This window comes from Paramisgurnus dabryanus, chromosome 1 (genome assembly GCF_030506205.2).
Source record: "Paramisgurnus dabryanus chromosome 1, PD_genome_1.1, whole genome shotgun sequence".
Lineage (NCBI taxonomy): Eukaryota > Metazoa > Chordata > Actinopteri > Cypriniformes > Cobitidae > Paramisgurnus > Paramisgurnus dabryanus.
In genome coordinates, this window is record NC_133337.1 from 38,292,555 (window position 1) to 38,313,590 (window position 21,036).

The following is a 21,036-nucleotide window of genomic DNA, read 5'->3' on the forward strand; positions in this document are numbered from 1 at the left end:
GTTCTTCTATGATTACGAGCAAAGAACCACTTTTGGTGCTATATAGCACCGTTTGTTTTTAGAGTGTAAACAAAGTTCCTGGGTTTATCTTTTTCACATTTTCTAGGTTGATTGAAGCACTGGGGACCCAATTTTAAAACTTAAACATGGAAAAGTTCGATATGTCCAATATTTTATGATATGTCCAATTTAACATCAAGAAAAGAAGATGAGAAGAGAGACAAAGTGGTTTATTTTATTGTGATTTCATGTTCACTTGCTCTTATCACTTAAAGTAAATCAATGTTCTCTCTCTCTCTCTCTCTCACTGTTGTGGAGTTAATGATGGTGTTATTCTAGTTGTTAATGCAGTCCTCTTCTAATGATCGTCCGGTCATTTGTGCTTAGCAACAATAAATAAAGATCATGAGAGCAGTGACGTTCTCATGTCAACACATTAAATCTCATGGAACCAATTAAAAGTCAAACCCCGTCCTCAAGCGCTGCAGAAAATCACACGACTGACATTTCATGATTCACATTTCATATATCTGTGACATAAGATTTAATGAAGCCTGACTGGATGCTCAGAATACCATATAGACCAATTTCGTGTTTGCAAACAGAGATGACGTTTTTTGTGGGTGGAGCCAAACTGGTTGCAGAAAGTGACTGCTCCGCAGTAGGGTTGTGAAGTGTTTTAGCATTAAACCGTGGTTTTTATGGATCCGGTGTTCTGTCGAAGTCTGATTCCCCTATGTTTCCCTTTAGTGCAATGTTTCTTATAGGGTTTTAATCACGTTACGTTTATTTTTTTAGATAGATAAAAAGTTTACAGTTTTTTTCAGTCACTAACAAGCCCTTACCCATACTTCAGATAATTTTTCTAAACACTTAACACAGAGTTCTACATACAAAACACAATTGGCCAAATGCATAATTTTCTTCTCAAAAACACATTTTGTTAAATATATACTAACTCTTCATTTCAAAATAGAACACATCTTTCTCTGCACATAATAACTTTACCAAAACACTGGAAATCTGACTCAAAATAAAATTATTCTTTCAAGGAATAACACATCTTTTCACTTCACAAGGTACATGGAATCAATTAAAGTACACCAGGTTTCAAAATACTGGCTATTGTTGACATTACAAAAACTGCATAAACTTTTATGTTTCAGTTTTACAGGTATTTGCATGCAAAACATGCAATCCACCGTTTTTACGCTAAATGTCTTGGTTGGGAACTGTGTGCCCACATGTACAGCAATGTTCACATTCAAAAGAATTTTAGTAAAAAGCAGTTTTTCCCCTTGCTCTTGACTACAGGAGGTAAAGTAGAAACACGATATGATAGAACAGAAAAAGTTTTACAGTATTGATCTTGATCATTTTTGAGGAGCTTTCCTCTTCACCCAGAGGGTGGAAGACGTTGCATTCTTTAGAGGGACAATTTTTTTTACATATGCATTACTGTATGACCTTATTGACATGTCAAGTGAGAATAGAAACAATCCATGTAAAATGCAATACTTACCTGTTGGTTTGTTGAAAGATGCGTATAATGGAGGCAACCTCCTAAAATTGGGCTGCACTCTTTCACCAGCCTCTCTTACTGAAATCAGTGAATTTCATCACTGACTACTGTTCTTGCAGCCCTTGGAATGCCACCACCATGCATTCTTACACCTCTACATTGCCCTCTCCTTGGGTCTGCTCTTCTCCCTGGCCCTGCTCCTCTCACTGCTCCTCTCACTGCACCTCTCACTGCACCTCTCCCTGCACCTCTCCCTGCACCTCTAACTGCTCCTCTAACTGCACCTCTAACTGCACCTCTCACTGCACCTCTCACTGGGCCTGCTCTTCTCCATGTGCCCCTTGCTTTTATGCTTCCTCGTCCAGACATTACAGTGTTTGTCTGTTTCTGTTTTCAAAAACATCACTCCTCAAAGTCCTCCTTTTACTGTATAAGTATCAATGTAAAAGAAAAAATAACCTAAGCCAGACTGGAATCAGCTGTGGTTGGCCCAATTTACCCAACATCAAGGTTTTTATACTGTATCTATGGTTTGGAATATTGTTTTTGCTATTGTGGGATGTTGTGTTAAAGCATTTGTAAATACTACAAAAACAATCCATAATTTTGGTGGGAGGTATAGCTTGTCTGTTAAGAAAATGTAAGCATTGTGGAAATGTGTTTACTGACTGCATATTGTGTGAAAACGACATGAAATGTGTGAATTCTATGGCCACAAAAGACCGATGCTGTGCTAATTGTGTTTAGAGTTTTGAAAATGTGACAACTGATTGGACAAATGCTTGTTAGCGACTGAAAAAAACTGTAAATGGCTTGGCTACTGATATGCATGTATGTAATGTATATGTATTGTTCTTTTTTGCTAAATCAATAATTTTTACAGTCTGAATCGCTAAAGTACATATAAAAGCAATACTATCATGTATTATATATAATAGCGTTTATTAAATATTTCATAATTTTCCTGTTTTCTATTATTTCTTCCTTATATTTATCTTACGTGTTTGTTCTAAAACTATTATAAAAGTATTATGTTTAAACATACATTAAAAAGTTCTGTTTATATATTAATAACACTTTACATCATGTGTGTGTGTGTGTGTGTGTGTGCTATATTTATATATTTATTAAGTATGTAAACATAATAATTTTAGAACAAACAGGAAGAAGACATAAGCTAAGATATAAGGAAATAAAAAGAAATAATAGAAAACGAAAAAATTATGAAATATTAAAAAAAATTGTGATATTATTGCTTTTTCAGTATAAAAAAAACATTTATTCTGAATAAATTATAATTGTAACGTGATAAAAACGCTACAAGAAACACATGGAGGGAACAGACTTCGACAGCACACCGGACATCTTCTCTACTTATTTTCTATTCTAATTATTAAAAGATTTCCAGATGATTTCCTCGCTCCATTCTGTCCGTTTAAGGGCTTATTGTAATCATAAACACCTACGTTTATCTTCAAATGATGTCTTTGACGATGGTATTCTATAAAAATGAAAGCAATCTTTTTTGGCATTCTTATTCTGACACTTAACAGCACAACAAGACATTTTTTAGTGAGTTATCTTGCTCTTTTCACTCGTGTCTAATTCATTTCCACTGTTTTTCTGCAAACGCATTGCGCGCGCAGCTTGCAGTGACGTAACTGTGACGTCTACTCTAAATTGGTCTATAGATAAATTTTTATAACATTTTAAAAATGACACTTTTTTTCTTCCATCTTGATCTCCTTTTTTCGATATTTTAATTGTTTTACTTATTTATTTATTTATTCATTTTAAAGTCGCCTATGGACAAGTGTTGCGAATTAGCACTTGTGCTAAAACACTCAAACAATACATCTGGTTTGTCCAATGTAATTGCTATGTCCATATCAAATAAAATGTCTTTCATTCATTTGTTCACTTTGTAGGTGTGAGCAAAAATTGTTCTGTTTTGGGGTGTGTCCTTTAAAATGCAAATGAGCTGATGACAGGAAATTACATGACTGACATTCACATTTCATATCTGTGACATAAGATTTAATGAAGACTGACTGGATGACTTTAATGGTGGGTGAACCAATAATGTGTGAGTTCCTCAGGTGATCTACTGGTATCAATGTGTGTTAAAACATCTACATGGACTAGAACATACAGTACTGTAGTATCTCCCAGAAAGACCTGTCATTAATGTATATGATGGTATTATATTAACACTATTTATGACCATGGCCAATCTTATAATATTTCAGATGTTAGAATTACCACGGTACTGTACTGTATATGTCCAAAACAACATAGTAATACCACGGTGCACTGTTAACTGTTAACTGTTATCTTACCGTGAGCATGTCGTCACACTTCATGTCTGGAGATTCTCCATCTTCACTCTTATTGTAGAACTTACGGAAGAAGTTGAAAGCCACCACCGTGTAGAGATAAACCACAACCGCCAGCAGACCTACAGTCAGGACCAACTACACACACACACAAACGCACGCATACAGGCACACACAGACGCACACACACAGAGTTTGTGTGATTAAGAGTCGATGCTCACAGTTTATATCAAGATTATGATTCTGACATCTTTGTATGGCTAAACCTCACTACTGTAGGTATCAGAATAAAGTTATAGTCTGTTGTTAATGTGAATGTGAGTCTTTAATAAGATTTTATAATGATTTATGTAAATGACATCAGGTTCATGCACCTGTTTGCCGTTGTGGGTTACAGATGACAGGATGGTCCTCAGGGTCTTAAAGCCCATGGCGATGTCCAACAGATGAGCAGCAAAGAAGAAATTATTGTAGTGTCCGAGTATAGACATGCTCATATACCAGGCCAGATACAAGAAAGACTGCAGCATACAAAACAAATAAAAATCTGAAATCAGACTCACGTTAACACATAAAGACAAATATAAGGAGGATTTATTTACATTATCTGTGAAGACGACACCTAATTTCCAAATCTGATACTTCACATCGATTGAATTCAGCCTGAAAAGAGAAAAATTCAACAGTGTTACTGAAAAATCATTTCTAAATGTTTCATTTCTGAGCTGAATCGCTGTGGTTGTCATGAAGGAAAGTGACAGACTCATTACTGCCATCTGCAGGGATCTAAGAGATGAAATACACAAATACACAAACACACAAAGTACACACACTCACACTGCTGCTAGTGAACCGTCTCTCTTTGGTTTTCTCTTCTCGTGAGCGTCACTGAAATCCAGAGCAGCTTTATCCATCCCGAGCAGTTCACTGATCCGATCATTTCCATAAAACTCTCCGTATTTATCCATCACCTACAACACACACTCATCATTCACGTGGGTTTTATTAAAATAATTCATCACTTCATTATTCATGTGTGTAAAATTTGTATTTACCTTCCTCTTCACAAATTTATCCCAGTAATTGTTTGGGAATGACCTGAAAGACAGAGATAAAATAAAGCAATAAACCCCGAGAAGCAGTGGGTTACCACTGCATTTTATAACAGCTAAGGGGCGTTGTTAGGCACGACGCGAAGCGGAGTGCCTAAACCCCCTTAGCTGTTATAAAATGCACTGGTAACCCAACGCTTCGAGGGGTTTATTGCGTTTATAAAACGGTTACTTCATATGCATAACGTTAGCGGGATTTTATAAAATAAAACCCAAAAAAGTTGTAATTATATTAGTACAAATATTACTCTTCCGCCAAACAAAGTAGTTCCTCAGAATCAAGTGTGACTGAAACAGAGCGCAGTTCCCAACCAACACAGACACAGCAAAGACACAATGAAAATATGATTTAAGACTGTGGTGTTTATTTTATAAATCACCATTCATCTAATTTATACATTAACATTTATATCGTGCAACTGTTGAAGTGATGATCAAATATGCTTGGAAGCATGCTGAACTCTTTCCCCGTCAGCGTTTTTTTTTTTTTAAGTTGCCACCCAGTTTTATTTTAATGCCTTCCAGAAAATTATCTTCTTTATATAAACATAAAATATCAAATGAAAGAACAGACCATCCGCTTTGAAACAAAAACAAACAAAAAAACATTTCATCCTACCTTCATTTGATCTCTTATCACCTCTCAAATTTTTTTATTAAAAGCGGAGATAATTCCATTTTTGTGAAGAACTTTAGTAAGAGATCAGATTCAGACGGAGCCATGAACAGTACTACACGGTGTTTTCAGTGAATGCGTCAGTGTTTAAGTTGGGTAAGATCGCCACCCAGTGGATAATAGCGGACGTATGAACTTGAGTTATATAAATCCTATTTATTGACATTCATCTGGATATCGCCATTAATTGTGCAATTGTAGACAAATTAAAAATATGATTTAAGACTGTGGTGTTTATTTTCATAAATCAATACGCAGTAACAGTGGCGCAGTGATACTTATGTAATGTGGTCTGAACCGTGAGGTTACCGGTGTATTTTATCACGGCTTAGAACGCGTTTCAACCAATCAGAATGAAGAACCAGAACTGCCCGTTTTATAATCATCTTTACTACAGTAACAGATTTAGATAATAAAGAGATGAGAATTATTACAAGATATACATTTAAAAGACGTATTATTACTGCAATCTGTCTTAATTCAAAACAAAGACCTTTTATCCTTGTACTACAAATAATATAAACTATCTTTAATTCATTCTGCTTGAAATAAATGGATTTTGTATTGTGTGCATTTCTTAATACTACAAAATGTTGTTCTGCCTTCAAAGATGTATTTTTCTGTTTTTCTTTCATCTGTATTTTCTGTAGACGTTGTATTCTTATATACATGTATCATACAACAATGATTATGATCAAAATCATTTTACACTAACATGCACACGGATGTGACCATCAACACATCACAATCAAGGTCATCTTTGGTTTGAGGTCATCTTACATTAGTGTCTTGCGAGTATTTTGTGAATGTGAGTGTCTGTTTTATCATGTATGATGAGCCACACACATATTTTGAAATCACGCCCCTTGAAAGAGAAGTCATCGACCTTCAGAATAAAGAAATAATGTAATAAAACACCAGTATTTTTACACATAGGGTTAAAAACAAACGAGTGTAGATGGTAGCGTTGTTGACTATAATGCGAGGGTGTAAATGAATGGCCAATATTATTCTCATCCTTCATTAGTTCACCTGATTGGCATTATGTTTTCATTAACATCAAGTCATTGGGGTCACTCACTGTGTGTTTATGACCAATCTGTCCCATTGGCCTTTAATATCATCTTCTGATGGCTGTTCGGTGATATACAGACCATCAAACTCCAGCTTTCTGGCCACCTCCTTCTCACGCTTAAATATCACCAGAGGAACCTGCGGGGGAAATAAAAACACATCACTTCATGTGAAGACTAATACATCTGCCGCAATGACCATTAAATATAAATGTAGCGTTTATTAAAACCTCTTTAGACCGATACTGCAAGGCATGTTATATTTGACAGGTTTATTGTTTCTGTATTATATCACCATTTCATTATTATGAAGTCAGAAGCAGGTCACATAATAATATTTTGAAGAACATAAACAAGTTATGACGTTTTAGGTTTCTGGTAGAAAAACACAATGCTAACTTAAAATATTATAACAACCTCCCATATCCTCTTGTGCACCCAAAAACTGTATAGTTTATCTAGAGATGATGTCATACCTTTAAGCAGTAGTAGCCAATGATACAGAAGAAGGAGATGACCGTGTGCAGAATGGCCAGAATCCGTAGCGTGGGCTCCATGTAACCGCTGCTCTCCTCCAGTACAAAGTGTACGGTGACCGGTCGATTACTGGATCTGCTCAGAGGATCCCACTGCACGCTGGTGTCTGATGATCCACTGAACAACACATCCTTCCCTTCAGTGACCGCTGAAGACGTGGACACCTTAACACGACAATAAACAAACATCAGAATCTGTACACATCTCATGAGGAAAAAACTCAAACTCGACTCAAACATCACCTCATGAGCATAACAGCTCAACACGTGTGACAGCTTAAATCATCGCTGATTGAAAAAACTACAAGAAACTACTTGACTTATAAAGACCTACAGACTGGTTAACTGAAACTATATAAAGATTTAAGCATATAGACAGTTTAATATTCAGAAATACATCATTTCATGTTTACCCAGACAAAGCTAACTTTACCCAAAAACATTTTCCTGAAAAACAGCAGAAACATTACTACACTTTAAAGGTGCTAAAGAATGCATGTTAATAATCTGTTCAATTATTCGCTGATATCTACACAGAAGGCTTGTGGCTTTATTAAATGATCCAGAGTCAGTTTTTCATGTCCATTTACAACCCCAGGATTTGTCTTTATAATGAAATGATCTATTATTACCTTATATGAAAGGGTCATGAATAATAATGTTGAGCTCTGCTCTGATTGGCTGTTTCTCTGTATGTGTATAAACAGATCTTATGTTTGAGTCTGTATCAGATTTTGAGGAATAATCAATTGTTTGGAGATTGTTAATGGACGTTTCTAGGTGGTAAGTTTGTGGTGTTTTTAGTATGGACCTGCAAAACGTAACTGTAACGTCAATAGTAGAACTTCAGCCTTAACGTTAGCATATAGCATTAACTAGCATATAACGTTAAATAGCATATAGCATTAACTAGCATATAGCAGTATGTGAAGTTTTAGCTCAAAATATCATAAAGATTATTTATTATAAGATGTTAAAATTGCCACTTTGTAGGTGTAAGGAAAATTTTTCCGTTTTTGGGTGTGTCTTTCAAAATGCAAATGAGTTGATCTTTGGGGACCCAATTATAGCACTTAAATGTGAAAAAGTCCGATTTTCATTTTATGTCCCCTTTAAAGTGTAATTTAACACAGTTGGTGTTATGTTGTGATTGGTCTGTTTTCCAGCGGTCTTTTACATGCACAAGGTTTACATAAGAAGGGGGACGCAATCGTGTTTTCATTACCATGAACTCTTACTGCTCATCTATGCCTACATAAATACAGTTTTACATTCTACGGCAGCTTTAAAAACAAACTAGTCAGAATTACCTTGTAAAACAGCAGAATAAAGTTGATGGCAAACGCCACAAACAGTGCCAACATTCTCATGTTGTAGAAATTTCGTGCGAAATAGTTCTGCAGAAGAGAAGACACATACTGGATTAGTCTGACATGAGATATACAGTACAGTTTATTTAGTTAAATCTTCATTCATGACTGCTGAGGTCTATGATCCATCAGATATATTATTTGATTTGTGAGGATCTCAGACCAGAAGTTTGCGTTGGTAGGCGATGATCTTTTTCCAGAAAGCCGACTCTTGAAGGTCAGGTTCATCCGCTCTACGATAATGCAGTCGCACTTTACGCTTGACTTCATCTTCCTTCTTCTTTTTCTGGCTTTTCTCTCCATTTTCCCCTCTGAGTAACACAATGAGAAATTTCATGTGATTAAAAAGCCTCTTAATTTCAAAAGGATTACAACCTCTGGCCACAGCAGACTTGGGGAAAGAGTCTGTAATAACTCTGGATATTTTATAATAAAATAATACAATTATAACCACAGATATCTAATCTAAGACTTACTCAGATTTTTCAGGGATTGATTTGGTCTCCTCTGTAACCTCACTGTTATCCACTGAGGATGAAGATCCTTTCGTCTGAGAGACCCAGAAGAAATGAGCCATGTTTTTATTATACACATATATATATCAAAGTCTATCTTATGTTTGAAGTTAAACGTCGTCCTCTTACCTGGTGTCGTCTGCGGACTTCAGGCGACGGTGTTGGAGGAGGTGGGACGGGTGTGTTGAGCAGATCGGCGAGGTTGGCGTTGGGATTGTGAGGCATGAGTTTATACTGCCCCCCTTCTCTTTTCAGATCCAAACCAAATATATCAGACAGGAGATCGGTGTCATCCGTGGCCACGTTCAGATCAGCCAGGTCCTCCTCGGGTGAGGTTTTGTCTAAGAGTTTCTTCTCGCCCTCCTCGATTTCTCCTCTCACTTCATCTTGAGTCGGATCAGGCATGTTGGCAAGGAGCTCCGACACCTTCATGGTCTTGGCGCCCTCCACCAGACTCCCTCCCAGAAAGCTGTTGTATACGATACGGAAGAAACCTCGTGCGACGCTGAAGGTGAAGTGCAGGAGGCCCAGCAGGACGCTCCAGTAAAAAGACACAAGCGTCGTCACCATGTCTTTCACCGTCATCTTCTTTGCTTTCTTCACCTGCTTCTTGATGCTCTTCATGGAAAGCACCTTCATCAGGAGCATCACATTGTATCGTAGAGCCAACAGAGCCGTCTTCACGGTGGCGATGGAGAAAAATCCCATCTCAGGGCTCTCCTCCTCTGGTTTCTCCTTCTCGCTGTCCTCTTTGCTGGCCGAGCGTTCGCCGGCATCGGACATCTGTGCGGCCAGCTGCATCTCGAAGATGGTGTCCTCACAGAAGTTCACGAAGAGCTCCATTTTCTCCTTTTCGCCTCCCTCATTGACAACATCAAAGATGAACTGCCGTTTGGACTCTTTGACCTGCGGCTTCTCCCACTGCGTGCGGCTGGACTCGCTGATCTCGAAATACACACGCTCGATGCGCTTGGCGCTGCCCATGATTTCAATGCGGCCCAAGTACGGCTGGAAATAGTTCAGCACGCTCTCCGCGAGCTCCAAGAAGGTCTGGAGACGAGAGTCGTGAGGCATATGTTCGGAAAGGTTGGTAAGAAGGACTGCGACATTGAAGCCGATGTCCTTCGCCGGTTCGTGAAAACGTTCGACAAACTCTTCGTAGTCCAACAGTTCGTTTTCGTCCGGTTCTGCACATGAGAGGAGGAACTCCGTCTCGGATTGGGTATAATGTTTATGGCTTTCCATAGCTTTATGGAAATCTCTCTTGGATATGACACCTTTGCCATCCGGGTCGTACTCTTTGAAGGCGTCCGATGATGTCAGATCTTTCAGTTTGAGGAACATGTCAAAGAACTTCAGGATCATCTCAACGTTGTTGGACGATTCCACTAACATGTCCACCATCTGCTTTCCGATGGTCCCATTCACAACGTTTCCTAAGATGATAGAAAGATTATAATGGCAAATGTCTTCCTGGTGATAAGCGTATGTTCAGCTAACCTCAATAAATGAAACAATCTCACCTTCTAACATGGACAACAGCATCACAACCATATCCTTTTGAAGATCCATTAGCTCCTTTAACAGCTCGATTTGGCTTGAATCCTACAGTGTAAGAACAACACAATTACTCATTGAACTGTGCTCCCCGCCAGCTCCTTAACAAGAATAAATCAAGATGTCCTTCTTCTACCCTCATCATCTAAATAAGAACCAATGTCTCAGTTTCACAGGATCTTTTTACAACACAGATAGTCCACAAATATCTTAATTTGACATGGTGTTCTTTTCTTGTGAATAAATAAATGATTGATTATAGATTTACCTGAGACAGCTTCATCTGCATGTGTGCGAAAACATGCAGGAATCCGACGACTGCGTCCCAAAGTCGACTATGAGCCAGACTCTGTTGATTCCCTGTGCAGGGACCCTGCAGAAAAGAAACACATTAAACTCAGAAGATTAAAGATGCTCACACAAGCTGCGTTTCTATGACCATTCAAATTATGCACATTGAAATAGCAAATTGAAAATGCCGCCAATGGAAACACGGCAATTTTGCAAAAATCGCAAAAACGTCTTAAAGTTTTGCACAAATCTTCTACTTTCAGTGTAACTGCAGATGAGAGGATCTACCTGAATGTACTCTGTCAGAGTATTGAAGACTTGTTTGGCTACATTGATGGCTTTGGAGAAATTCCTCTGGCCTTGTTCATCGATCACATCTTTACCAGAATAATACCAGTAAAAGTCACTAATGGACTCCTGAGGACACACACACACACACACACACACACACACACACATAGTGAACAGATGTGTCAGATGTGTGTTATAAGAATGTGACCCTCATGAAGAAACTTCTCACCTGGACTCTGAGCAGATAATCCACAGTGGAGATGATGATGTTGACCGTCGTGTTGTTTCCTGTCTGTGTTCTAAGGTAGTTCTGAAAATCTTGATGTACAGACAGACCACACACACTTTCATTAGTAAACACAACACAACACACCGGCCTTCACACTGCAAACTCTTGTAGATGTACCATTAGCTTTACAAGACTTTACGACTAACTGCTGTGTCCAAGCATCTTCAATGCACAGTGAATCATTTCATATTTGCTTAACGTTTGACTTTGCTGAACGGCTTTGTTCATTACACCTCAAGTCACAAAAACTAAAAATGAACAAAACGCTCCACCAAACCCTTCACAATATTACACAAAAACTGATATCGCTGAAGCCTCTTGTCTGTACACTCTACTTTAATTGAAAAATTTAAGGTGAAAAAAGTACAAATTACTTCAATGGGTAACTTAAAGTGAAAGTCAAACAAAATATTTTCAATTGAAGTAATCTTTTAAGTTAATCCAACTTTCACTTTTTACAGTGTAGATTTGTTTTGAATTACACAGTGAATCATCTGATTTAGTGCACTACAAAGGGAGGTGTAGGTGCTGATCTCAGATTAAACGTGTGCATGTAAAGAGTCACACTGATAAACCTGAGGACAGGTGACACTTACCTGAGTTGTGTCCTTCACAAAGCAGCTGCAGGAAGCGGAAGAGGTCACAGGTGAATTCATCATCCTGCATGACCTTTTCACCTGTGTGACATCACAGCGAGGCATTAGACGTGACATCATCACGAGCCAGAGCAGGTGTGATGGTCCAGAACTCCGCTCATGACACACAAGCTCACAAACAGATGAACATATAACTGACTGTACAGTACATCGTACATGAAGGGTGGGGAATCAGCAGCAGGCCTCCAAATCTAACATAACCTCTTACCAACATACAGTAAATGAGATCACAATCAAACTTTATTATTAATGTCTAATGACTGATTTAAGATCAGTACAAAAACCAAACATGTGTTATGGAGTCTAAATGATTTGAGATATTTCTACAGGTGTCATTTAATACGTGAGGCATTTGGAGACTGCTGGAGTGCTGCTTTGGTCATACGGGAGGAATATGATGGGTCATAATGTCACAATATTTGTCTAAAGAGTCCGGAGTCACAGCGACAACCACAAACCTAAAAACAAATCACAACATGAAAGTGCTTGCAGTATGACTTCTTATAGTTTAAGAGATATACAATGATATATACTGTACTTCTTTTACTTCACTATTGTTAATAGCTCTGTTTGAAACCTACTGTAGTGAGCTGTCTACATAGGGAGTATTCTAAGGCATCATAGGAAGCCCTACGATACCTTGTTTTTGACAAACATCTAAGGCAGGTGACATGCAGCCTTCATTTCAAGGTGACAGATAAAGTATATATATATATATATATATATATAAATTATAGTCAGAATTCAGTGTAGTAATGCAATGAAATAATAAAATGTTTTCATTAGCTGTGCTTCATTTATGAGGGTTCATTTCTGTCTCAGAAGAGATGTCACAGAAAACAGCTTACAGTGGTTTGAAACAGAGCCTGAATGAAAGCAGCAATGAAATAATTCATCAACATTTCTGAGTGGACAAATCAGATAAATGCACTTTCAGGTGTGAATCCATATAATGATCAACCAGAACAGAAGCCAGTCAACTTCTACACAATGACATTAGCAAACTACAGTATTCACTTTAAATCTAGCGTGCAAAACACAACATTATACAACTGCTATGCATCTTCAGGATTTAAAGACATTTTATAACAGCCACACGACTCTTCAACCTACAGTATGAACTCTATGCATTATGGGTTATAGTTAGACTTCATCTGGTCCATCAAACTCAAATGATGACATAATCGAACAGAAACGCAGATGAATGACACAATAGAAAAACACAACACTGATCTTCAGAAAAACACTCAAAGAACAAAACCGACATGTTGAAGCAAAAAATAACCTGACAATAAATCAAAACAGAGAAGAAAAGCAGGTACAACAGAGACGACAGCACACGACATCAACTGAACAGCTCAACCAATCAGAGAGGAGGAGGAAGTTGGGCACTGAGAGACAGCTGTGAGGGATCATCATCATCATCATCATCCTCTCAGAGCAGAAGAAACACAAACACGCACACTCCTAACCAAACACCCAGCCGCTGCACCACAGCCAAGACAAAATCACACATGAAACTACAGATCAATATCATCTTTAATCACCACTGTTTTATCAACAATACTCTGAATTATCCAATAAATAATTTTAAATGATTTTTATTAAAGCTATAATTTAAGATGTGGTTAAAATGACAAGCGTGTGATTGGCTAAAGGTCTGTTGTGGGGCGGGGCGGGGCGGGGCAGAGGTAAGGTGTTGGGCTCACACACACACACGCGCGCACACACACACACATCAGTAAATGATTGCAGAAGTCATAATTACCACGCTCATGAGTGAGGACTGATAAAGGAGGAAGACGGTAAGTTAACCGATAAAAAAAGAAGAAAAAGAAAGAAAGATGTGAGAAGTCAAACAGGTCAAAAGATCTGGAAAACAGACTTGAATTCAATCAGCACCATTCAATGATGAGACACCACAGAAGAAGAAACAAAACATCTCTGATTTATCATCAAACTGATGAGCTTCAGATCTTTAATGATGTTTCAATAGACGTCACTTACAATATTTAACACTTGTGTATACAACTATACTCCAAATCAATATGACAATAAACAAAAACATGTACATATACAGTACTGAGACATTAACTGAAAATGAATCATTTACTAATCATTGATGTAAATAGATCTGGGATGTGAGAGTTACACTACTGTAGGCTTTGTAAATTTCATATTCTTATAGCTCAAGCTTTTATCATCTGCTTTTGACTTGAGTTGAAATGATGCTGTTTGAATCCAAACCTGAATAAATCTGATGCAAAAGCCTTTAGAAAAGGGTATTATGACAAAAAAGTGAAAAACAGTTAGCAGAAAAAGAAAAACAACCGTACAGGTTTCATAATTCATCATTCACTTGCACTCATGTCGCTCTAAACCTGTTTGACTTTCTTCTGTCAAACACAGAAACATTCAAAATGATTTTCACATAATGAAAGCGTATCCTCATATTCTACAAAATGTTCATGAAAATCAAATCAAACAGGTCAGAGATGTAATGCTTAGTAAATGATGACAAGTTTCTCATTTTAAAGTTATGTTAAAGCACAGCAAACACAAAGAAACCTAAAAAATAAAAAAATAAAAAAAGCGTAAAAGAAAGTTAAAATTCATGCTTCATAATTCAGACTCAAGAATGAAATGAGGACTGAATCTGATCTAAACAACAGGTTCATGTTTTATAAACGCCTCATTCAAACATTCATCTCACTTCACTAACACACAGAAAATAAGAAATTTCACAGAGACTTCTTTGAAACGGAGATGAGCACAACACAAAAACAATAATGCATTTATAAATGAATAAATGTACAAATGGCATATGAAATATAATGTTACAGTATCATGATTTCATTTTTATTTAATTCCCAATACAGTTTATAGGATTTACCAGGAAATAATTACACAGATGAATAAAGATGTGATCATAAATCCTACCTGAACCCTCTTCAGTCACCATGCCAAGACCTTCAGCTTTATTCTGCCGCTCAAAAGCGTTCAGATCTAAAACACTGCAGACAACACCAAACATTCATAAACACTTCAACACTAATACAATGATTTACATGAGAAAAACAAAGATAGAAATGCTTGGGGACAGATTAATACACTGAGTTTTATTCTACACAGATGAAATAAAAACTACAACAATTTACTGTATATTCACTTAAAGGATTTATAACTTCTGGGAGTTATCATGTAAATAATAATAATAATAATTCTTTACATTTATATAGTGCTTTTCTCTGTACTCAAAGCGCTTTACATATGAACGGGGGAATCTCCTCAACCACCACCAATGTGCAGCATCCACCTGGATGATGCGACGGCAGCCATATTGCGTAATATGGCCATAAATGTATTCCCTGATATATTCCCAGTATAATGATGATGTTTTTAAAGGACACACCTGCAGTACTGCATCAGTCCGGCCAAACTCTGGAAAAAACCCACATCACGTTTGTCTTTCAGATAGTCCAAAAATTTCTAGACAAAACAAAGTAATAGTAGGTGAAAAACTCTGATTTACCACAACTATACCACAGTAAAACTACAGTACTTCTGTAAGGCATTAAGAGTCCAGATGATCTCTGTCTCGGATGATACCTGTTGTACAGTTGAATTTCCTCCATTGAGTATAGCGATACCCAGCTTTAGTGTAGAAGCCACCATCGGTCCCATCTCACCTGTACAGGACATTCATCAGATAAACACATCACATCCAGCACCTCTGAAGGTTGATTTGTATGATGTGATTGATAGTAAAGTCTGACCTTTGCTAGCGCTGATGGTTTGTAGGACCATCTCTGCAGCTCCTCGATCATGAAGTCTGGCCTGTTGATACAACAGCTTCTGTTTCTCCATCTCTTTCTCCTGCAGGAGTCAAAGGTCATCATCAGTACATCTCTCACTAATGTCTGCAGGTCCATTTTATACAATGGGCCCTATCTTGCAGCCAGCGCAATTGACTTTGTCAGTGACGCATGTATCATTCGTATTTTGCACCGGCGCACAGCGGGTTTTTCCCTCCACAGACGCACGTCGGCAAACTAGGGAATGAACTTGCGCTCCCTGGGCGGTTCAGCGCAAAAAAGGAGGCGTGTTGCGGCGCAAACCATCCCTGATGCTATTTTGCAGTTTCAAAAAACAATTGCGCCACTGACCAGAAAAAAAAAGTTTAAAGTCAGTGGCGCGTTGTTCATTATGCTATTTTAAGGGCGCATGCTTGACCATAATGTTTAGCGTGCACAACACGCATACACTTTGCTTATCTAATCTACACAGATGCAACAGTTATTTTTGCAAATCATAAATTGTTACACTTAAAAATATTAATACACGAGATAAGGGGAATCATAGTGGTGAGCATTGTAGTGATAGTTTTTATTTATTGTGTGGCTGCGTTAAAAAATTCTCATGCAAAATTAAAATATTTTCATAAGTTTGTTGTGTGGCTGTATTACGTTTATTTTATGTAAATAATAATTAAAATGTTTTCATAAGAAACCTTAATGTATATGAACTTGATTTGTAAGAGTACTTTGGGGTTGGACCTTGCTTGCGTTTCTTGGGCCCGATTTCTAAGCTGGCAAGCTTGGAATTTACAAGAACGTCGGTCTCCTCGGCTGTGAACCGCTCCTGGCGTGCGCCTGGTAAATCCGTCATAATAATAGCAACCTGCCATGGAACTTGCGCCCTTGCGTTTAAAGGGAATGTTGGATAGCGTTCTGATTGGTTTATTTGACGTTACGCCCAAACCACACCTATGAATAATGAACCTACTTCAGACCAACCCCTTACTGATTTGCGCCCGGCGCAAGAGTTATTTCTCCCGCCGGGAAAATAGCAACAGCGCCCAAGATCCGCCCACAAACTCACTTGCGCGTTGCGCTTCGCACTTGCGTTTCAGATCTTTAAAATAGGGCCCGATATCTCTTCTGAGACGTCTGCAAGTGTTGTGTGCCAACTTGGTAACTTTTTACACCCCTTTGGTGTCCTTATCTTCCACAAAATGTGCACAGCCACACATCTTGTGACTTTTGTATAAACTTTAGCTTTCATTTGGTCAAAAAGATGTGGCAGGTATCGCCCAGTGAACCTCTCTTGATGTCTATCTGTAGATTGTTTGCTTTGAATTTGTTTAAAATTTAAACAATTTAATGTGACTATTTAAACATGTAAGGGATAATGTAGAGGCAGCCGGTAGTTATCGGGAAATAAGCCCCGACAGTGTGATCAGGACCCGACGCGAAGCGGAGGGTCTTGTATCACACTGAAGGGGCTTATTTCCCGATAACTACCGGCTGACTCTACATTATCCCGCTTATTACACGGCTACTTGTCACATAAGAAAAAAAACTGGACATGAATATGAATTGGAAACATTTTATTGGCATATTTGTTTTAAATTAACATTTTTATCCTTCCGCGAAACTTTGCACAGATGCATAAAATGATCGTAATACCTTTTTAAGATCCTCTGCTTCATACTTGTCTGTCTCCATTTTTTTCTCTTTTAGCCAGTCTTTGAGAAGTTTTAATGCCCATTCTGTATTTTTTTGTGTGTTGGTGGCTTCGTAGCTGTCATGCTCTATTTTGTCAAGTTCAGTCTCAGTAAGCTCTCTGTGTCTTGTCGTGGTTGTCCAGTGTTTGTCACAAGATGGCGCCAAACAAACAGTAATCTTTATTGATCTTTATTGGCGCGGAGCGATCTTACTCGTAAAAGTAGTACCGGCTATGCGTTATTATTTTGGAGCGGTTATTATTCGAAAAGAACGAACCTGCAAATGTCTCAACTGACCAATCAGAATCAAGCATTCCAGAGAGCCGTGTAATAAGTAAGCATAAACACAGCATTCATCTGTAAATATACACAGTTTGTTACCCAGAAGTCTGAGCGCTATGTGAGAGAAAAATACGTAAAATCTCAGCATTCTTCATCTTTTTAATGTTATTGGGCATTCAGCTGCATTAAAATACAGTTTCAGACAGTACAAAGAGTAAAATGATGTCATGATCTGTCGATCTGTCACAAATATGCTAATGAGCACATGACATCATGAAATGGTCTATTATTATCTTATTTGAAAGGGTCATGAATAATAATGTTGAGCTCTGCTCTGATTGGCTGTTTCTCCTTCAGTAGCTCTGTGTGTGTGTTAACAGATCTTATGTTTGAGTCTCTATCAGATTTTGAGGAATTATCAATTGTTTGGAGATTGTTAATGGACGTTTCTGAGTGGTAAGTTTGTGGTTTTTTCAGTATGGACCTGCAAAACGATAACTGTAACATCAATAGTAGAACTTCAGCCTAAACTCTAGCATATAACATTAACTAGCATATAGCGCTAACTCAGCAGTCACAACTTTCTTTTTATCATTGTAACAACATGATACTTAATTTAATGTGTAATTTAATGTTGTGGCGTACATCTTGACTGTAACGTTATATTGTGATTGGTCTGTTTTCCAGCAGTCATTTGCATGCATGAGGTTTACATAAGGAGGAGGAAGTAATCATGTTTGAGGCTCATGATATCTCATTACCATGTACACAACTCTTAGTATTCATCTGTATTCACGTACCTCAAAACTCTTCACCTCCTCCTCTTCATCTTCCTCCTCATCATGACAGCTCTGTAGATGACAAGCAAACCAATAAGTCAATTTATACCAGAATTAGTATTTAGATTAATTTTATAGATTATATTTTAGTAAAAAAATAATATAAACTCATAATATAATATTAATGTAAGTGGTGTTTTTAACTCTTTCCCCGCCAGCGTTTTAAAAAAAGTTGCCAGCCAGCGCCAGCATTTTTCATGATTTTCACCAAAGTTTAATGCCTTCCAGAAAATGTTCTTCTTTAAATATATTATTAAACAATATATCAGATGAAAGAACAGACCCTCTGCTTTCAAACAAAAAAAATCCTACCTTCATTAGTTCTCTTGTAATTACCTCTCAAACATGGGAAGGTTTCTTCAAAAACACCCAATTTTGAGCAAAAAGCTGAGATAATTCAATTTTTGCGAAGGACTTTTGATAGAGATGAGATGCAGAGCGATCTTTAAAACATACACGGAGTTCTTTCTCTTTCATGTGAGGTGCTACTTCCGGGTTGTATAAGTTGCGGAAGTGGATAGCCACCTGGTGGATAATAGCGGTATTGCGTTGCGGAAAGACGGAAAATCTCGTCATTGGCGGGGAAGCGTTTTCTCTTAATTGACGAGATATCTCGTCAATGGCGGCGAAAGAGTTAATAATTTGCCATATTTCAATAAAAAATTTCATTTATTACACCAAACACCAAAATTGATATGTATTTTATCCTGTGATTTTAGTGATAAAATAACTCTGGGACAGTTTCCGAGACAGATTAATCTAGGGACTAAGACCTTAGTTATATTAGGACATTTATAAATAAACCTTACAAAAAACATTAATGGTGTACATCTTGAGACAAAACAATGACACTCAATATATGTTAAGATTAAACCTCAAACACACATTTTAGTCTGGGATCCTGTCCTGAAAACCATGCAGATACTCATATTTAAATAAACTTCAGTGTTATTGTATGATAGCCGATCTTACTATATGACTTCTGTCTTACCTTGGCCATGATATCTGCATAAGCCATGTAGAGATGATCTTCCTCTAGTTTACTACAACAAGCAAACACATGAGACTATCTATCAGATTGACTTGTTTCCTACAATGAAAGATGTGTTTTGACTGTAATCCGCACCATTTCTCCGTCAGTGCGGTTCTGCTGAAGAGTTGGATGAGTTGATGTAACGGATCGATGCGTTTGATGGTCTCATCTTCCTCTGACGGTTCTTCTACACCTGGTTTCTACAACACACAACCACAAACATCTCATCTCATTGACCTACAAGTGAAGTTGAGGTTTATTAAGAGGATCTTTCATGACCAACAGCTAAAGATGACTTCACAAGGGTTAAAAAGACATTGAAAAGAACTATTACAGTAAAAGAATCAACAAAAACACTTACAGCCAAATCCTCAATCAGCTTGTCTTCAAAATAATGCTCCTCCGTCTCAATCCAGGACTTCTCATAACCCTGAAGGAAGAGGTTGACAGCTCTGTGCCTGTATATAACACAATGAGAAGATGACGTCAGAGACGATGGAGTGATGGTCAGCAGTAGATCAGCGTGAGTCTGTTCTTCACCTGGGCAGATTATACAGAGGAGCCATCCTGAAACAAGCCACCACAGCTCTCTTCCTCTGCTTAGACAGAAGTTTGTGCCAAACGGCTTTCTTACTTCTCTGAGGATGTTCAACCTAAACAAACAAACACACATCAGCCTTTACATGCACACAAACTGTTTTATAATGGATCTTTATCCAAAATAAATGAATTTGACGTGATCAGGGGTGCACATAACTGATACACAGGTGCCCATGCGTGATTAAAATAAAAAATATATTCCTGACCATTTATTTGTCTTTAAAGGGCACATATCATAAAACGTTTTCTATGTTTAGGTGCTATAATTGGGTCCCCAGTGCTTTTATCAACCTAAAAAACGGGTTACATGGGTTAGAAACCATAACCAGGCATATTTGATTTTATGTACATTATCGTCTACCATGTTTAAACCAAAGAAACATGGTGAAGAGAGTAGTCAGGAGATTAGTGATGATGACAGCATGTATGATGTCTGTGCTATGAATAGTGTGAGGACCAAGCAACATCTCCAGGTGCTGCTTTAAGAACCAGGCCAAAAAAGTTATGTGCACCCCTGGACCTGATGTACAGTAGTGTGACCCTCAGAACGCA

At 37.7% G+C, this 21,036-nt stretch overlaps 1 protein-coding gene across 8 annotated transcripts in view; it reads right to left on the minus strand.

Moving 5' to 3' along the window:
- Positions 1 to 21,036, minus strand: part of ryr2a (ryanodine receptor 2a (cardiac)) — a 108,760-nt gene that overhangs the window by 5,843 nt on the left and 81,881 nt on the right. For 4 of the 8 annotated variants that reach the window (XM_065272382.2, XM_065272381.2, XM_065272379.2 and 1 more), the window contains 26 exons: positions 20,425 to 20,537; positions 20,246 to 20,342; positions 19,978 to 20,084; positions 19,843 to 19,894; positions 18,813 to 18,863; positions 16,001 to 16,100; positions 15,834 to 15,913; positions 15,637 to 15,713; positions 15,165 to 15,238; positions 13,993 to 14,010; positions 12,165 to 12,245; positions 11,509 to 11,597; positions 11,277 to 11,405; positions 10,966 to 11,070; positions 10,664 to 10,745; positions 9,270 to 10,576; positions 9,102 to 9,175; positions 8,789 to 8,936; positions 8,566 to 8,652; positions 7,196 to 7,420; positions 6,728 to 6,858; positions 4,914 to 4,956; positions 4,696 to 4,829; positions 4,461 to 4,521; positions 4,233 to 4,379; positions 3,862 to 3,996 (listed from right to left, as the gene is read on the minus strand). In XM_065272382.2, the coding sequence (XP_065128454.1) occupies positions 3,862 to 3,996; positions 4,233 to 4,379; positions 4,461 to 4,521; positions 4,696 to 4,829; positions 4,914 to 4,956; positions 6,728 to 6,858; positions 7,196 to 7,420; positions 8,566 to 8,652; positions 8,789 to 8,936; positions 9,102 to 9,175; positions 9,270 to 10,576; positions 10,664 to 10,745; positions 10,966 to 11,070; positions 11,277 to 11,405; positions 11,509 to 11,597; positions 12,165 to 12,245; positions 13,993 to 14,010; positions 15,165 to 15,238; positions 15,637 to 15,713; positions 15,834 to 15,913; positions 16,001 to 16,100; positions 18,813 to 18,863; positions 19,843 to 19,894; positions 19,978 to 20,084; positions 20,246 to 20,342; positions 20,425 to 20,537 (3,747 nt within the window). The remainder of the gene's footprint in view (positions 1 to 3,861; positions 3,997 to 4,232; positions 4,380 to 4,460; positions 4,522 to 4,695; positions 4,830 to 4,913; positions 4,957 to 6,727; positions 6,859 to 7,195; positions 7,421 to 8,565; positions 8,653 to 8,788; positions 8,937 to 9,101; positions 9,176 to 9,269; positions 10,577 to 10,663; positions 10,746 to 10,965; positions 11,071 to 11,276; positions 11,406 to 11,508; positions 11,598 to 12,164; positions 12,246 to 13,992; positions 14,011 to 15,164; positions 15,239 to 15,636; positions 15,714 to 15,833; positions 15,914 to 16,000; positions 16,101 to 18,812; positions 18,864 to 19,842; positions 19,895 to 19,977; positions 20,085 to 20,245; positions 20,343 to 20,424; positions 20,538 to 21,036) is intronic. The other 4 variants (XM_065272385.2, XM_065272383.2, XM_065272384.2 and 1 more) reach the window with 1 other exon arrangement.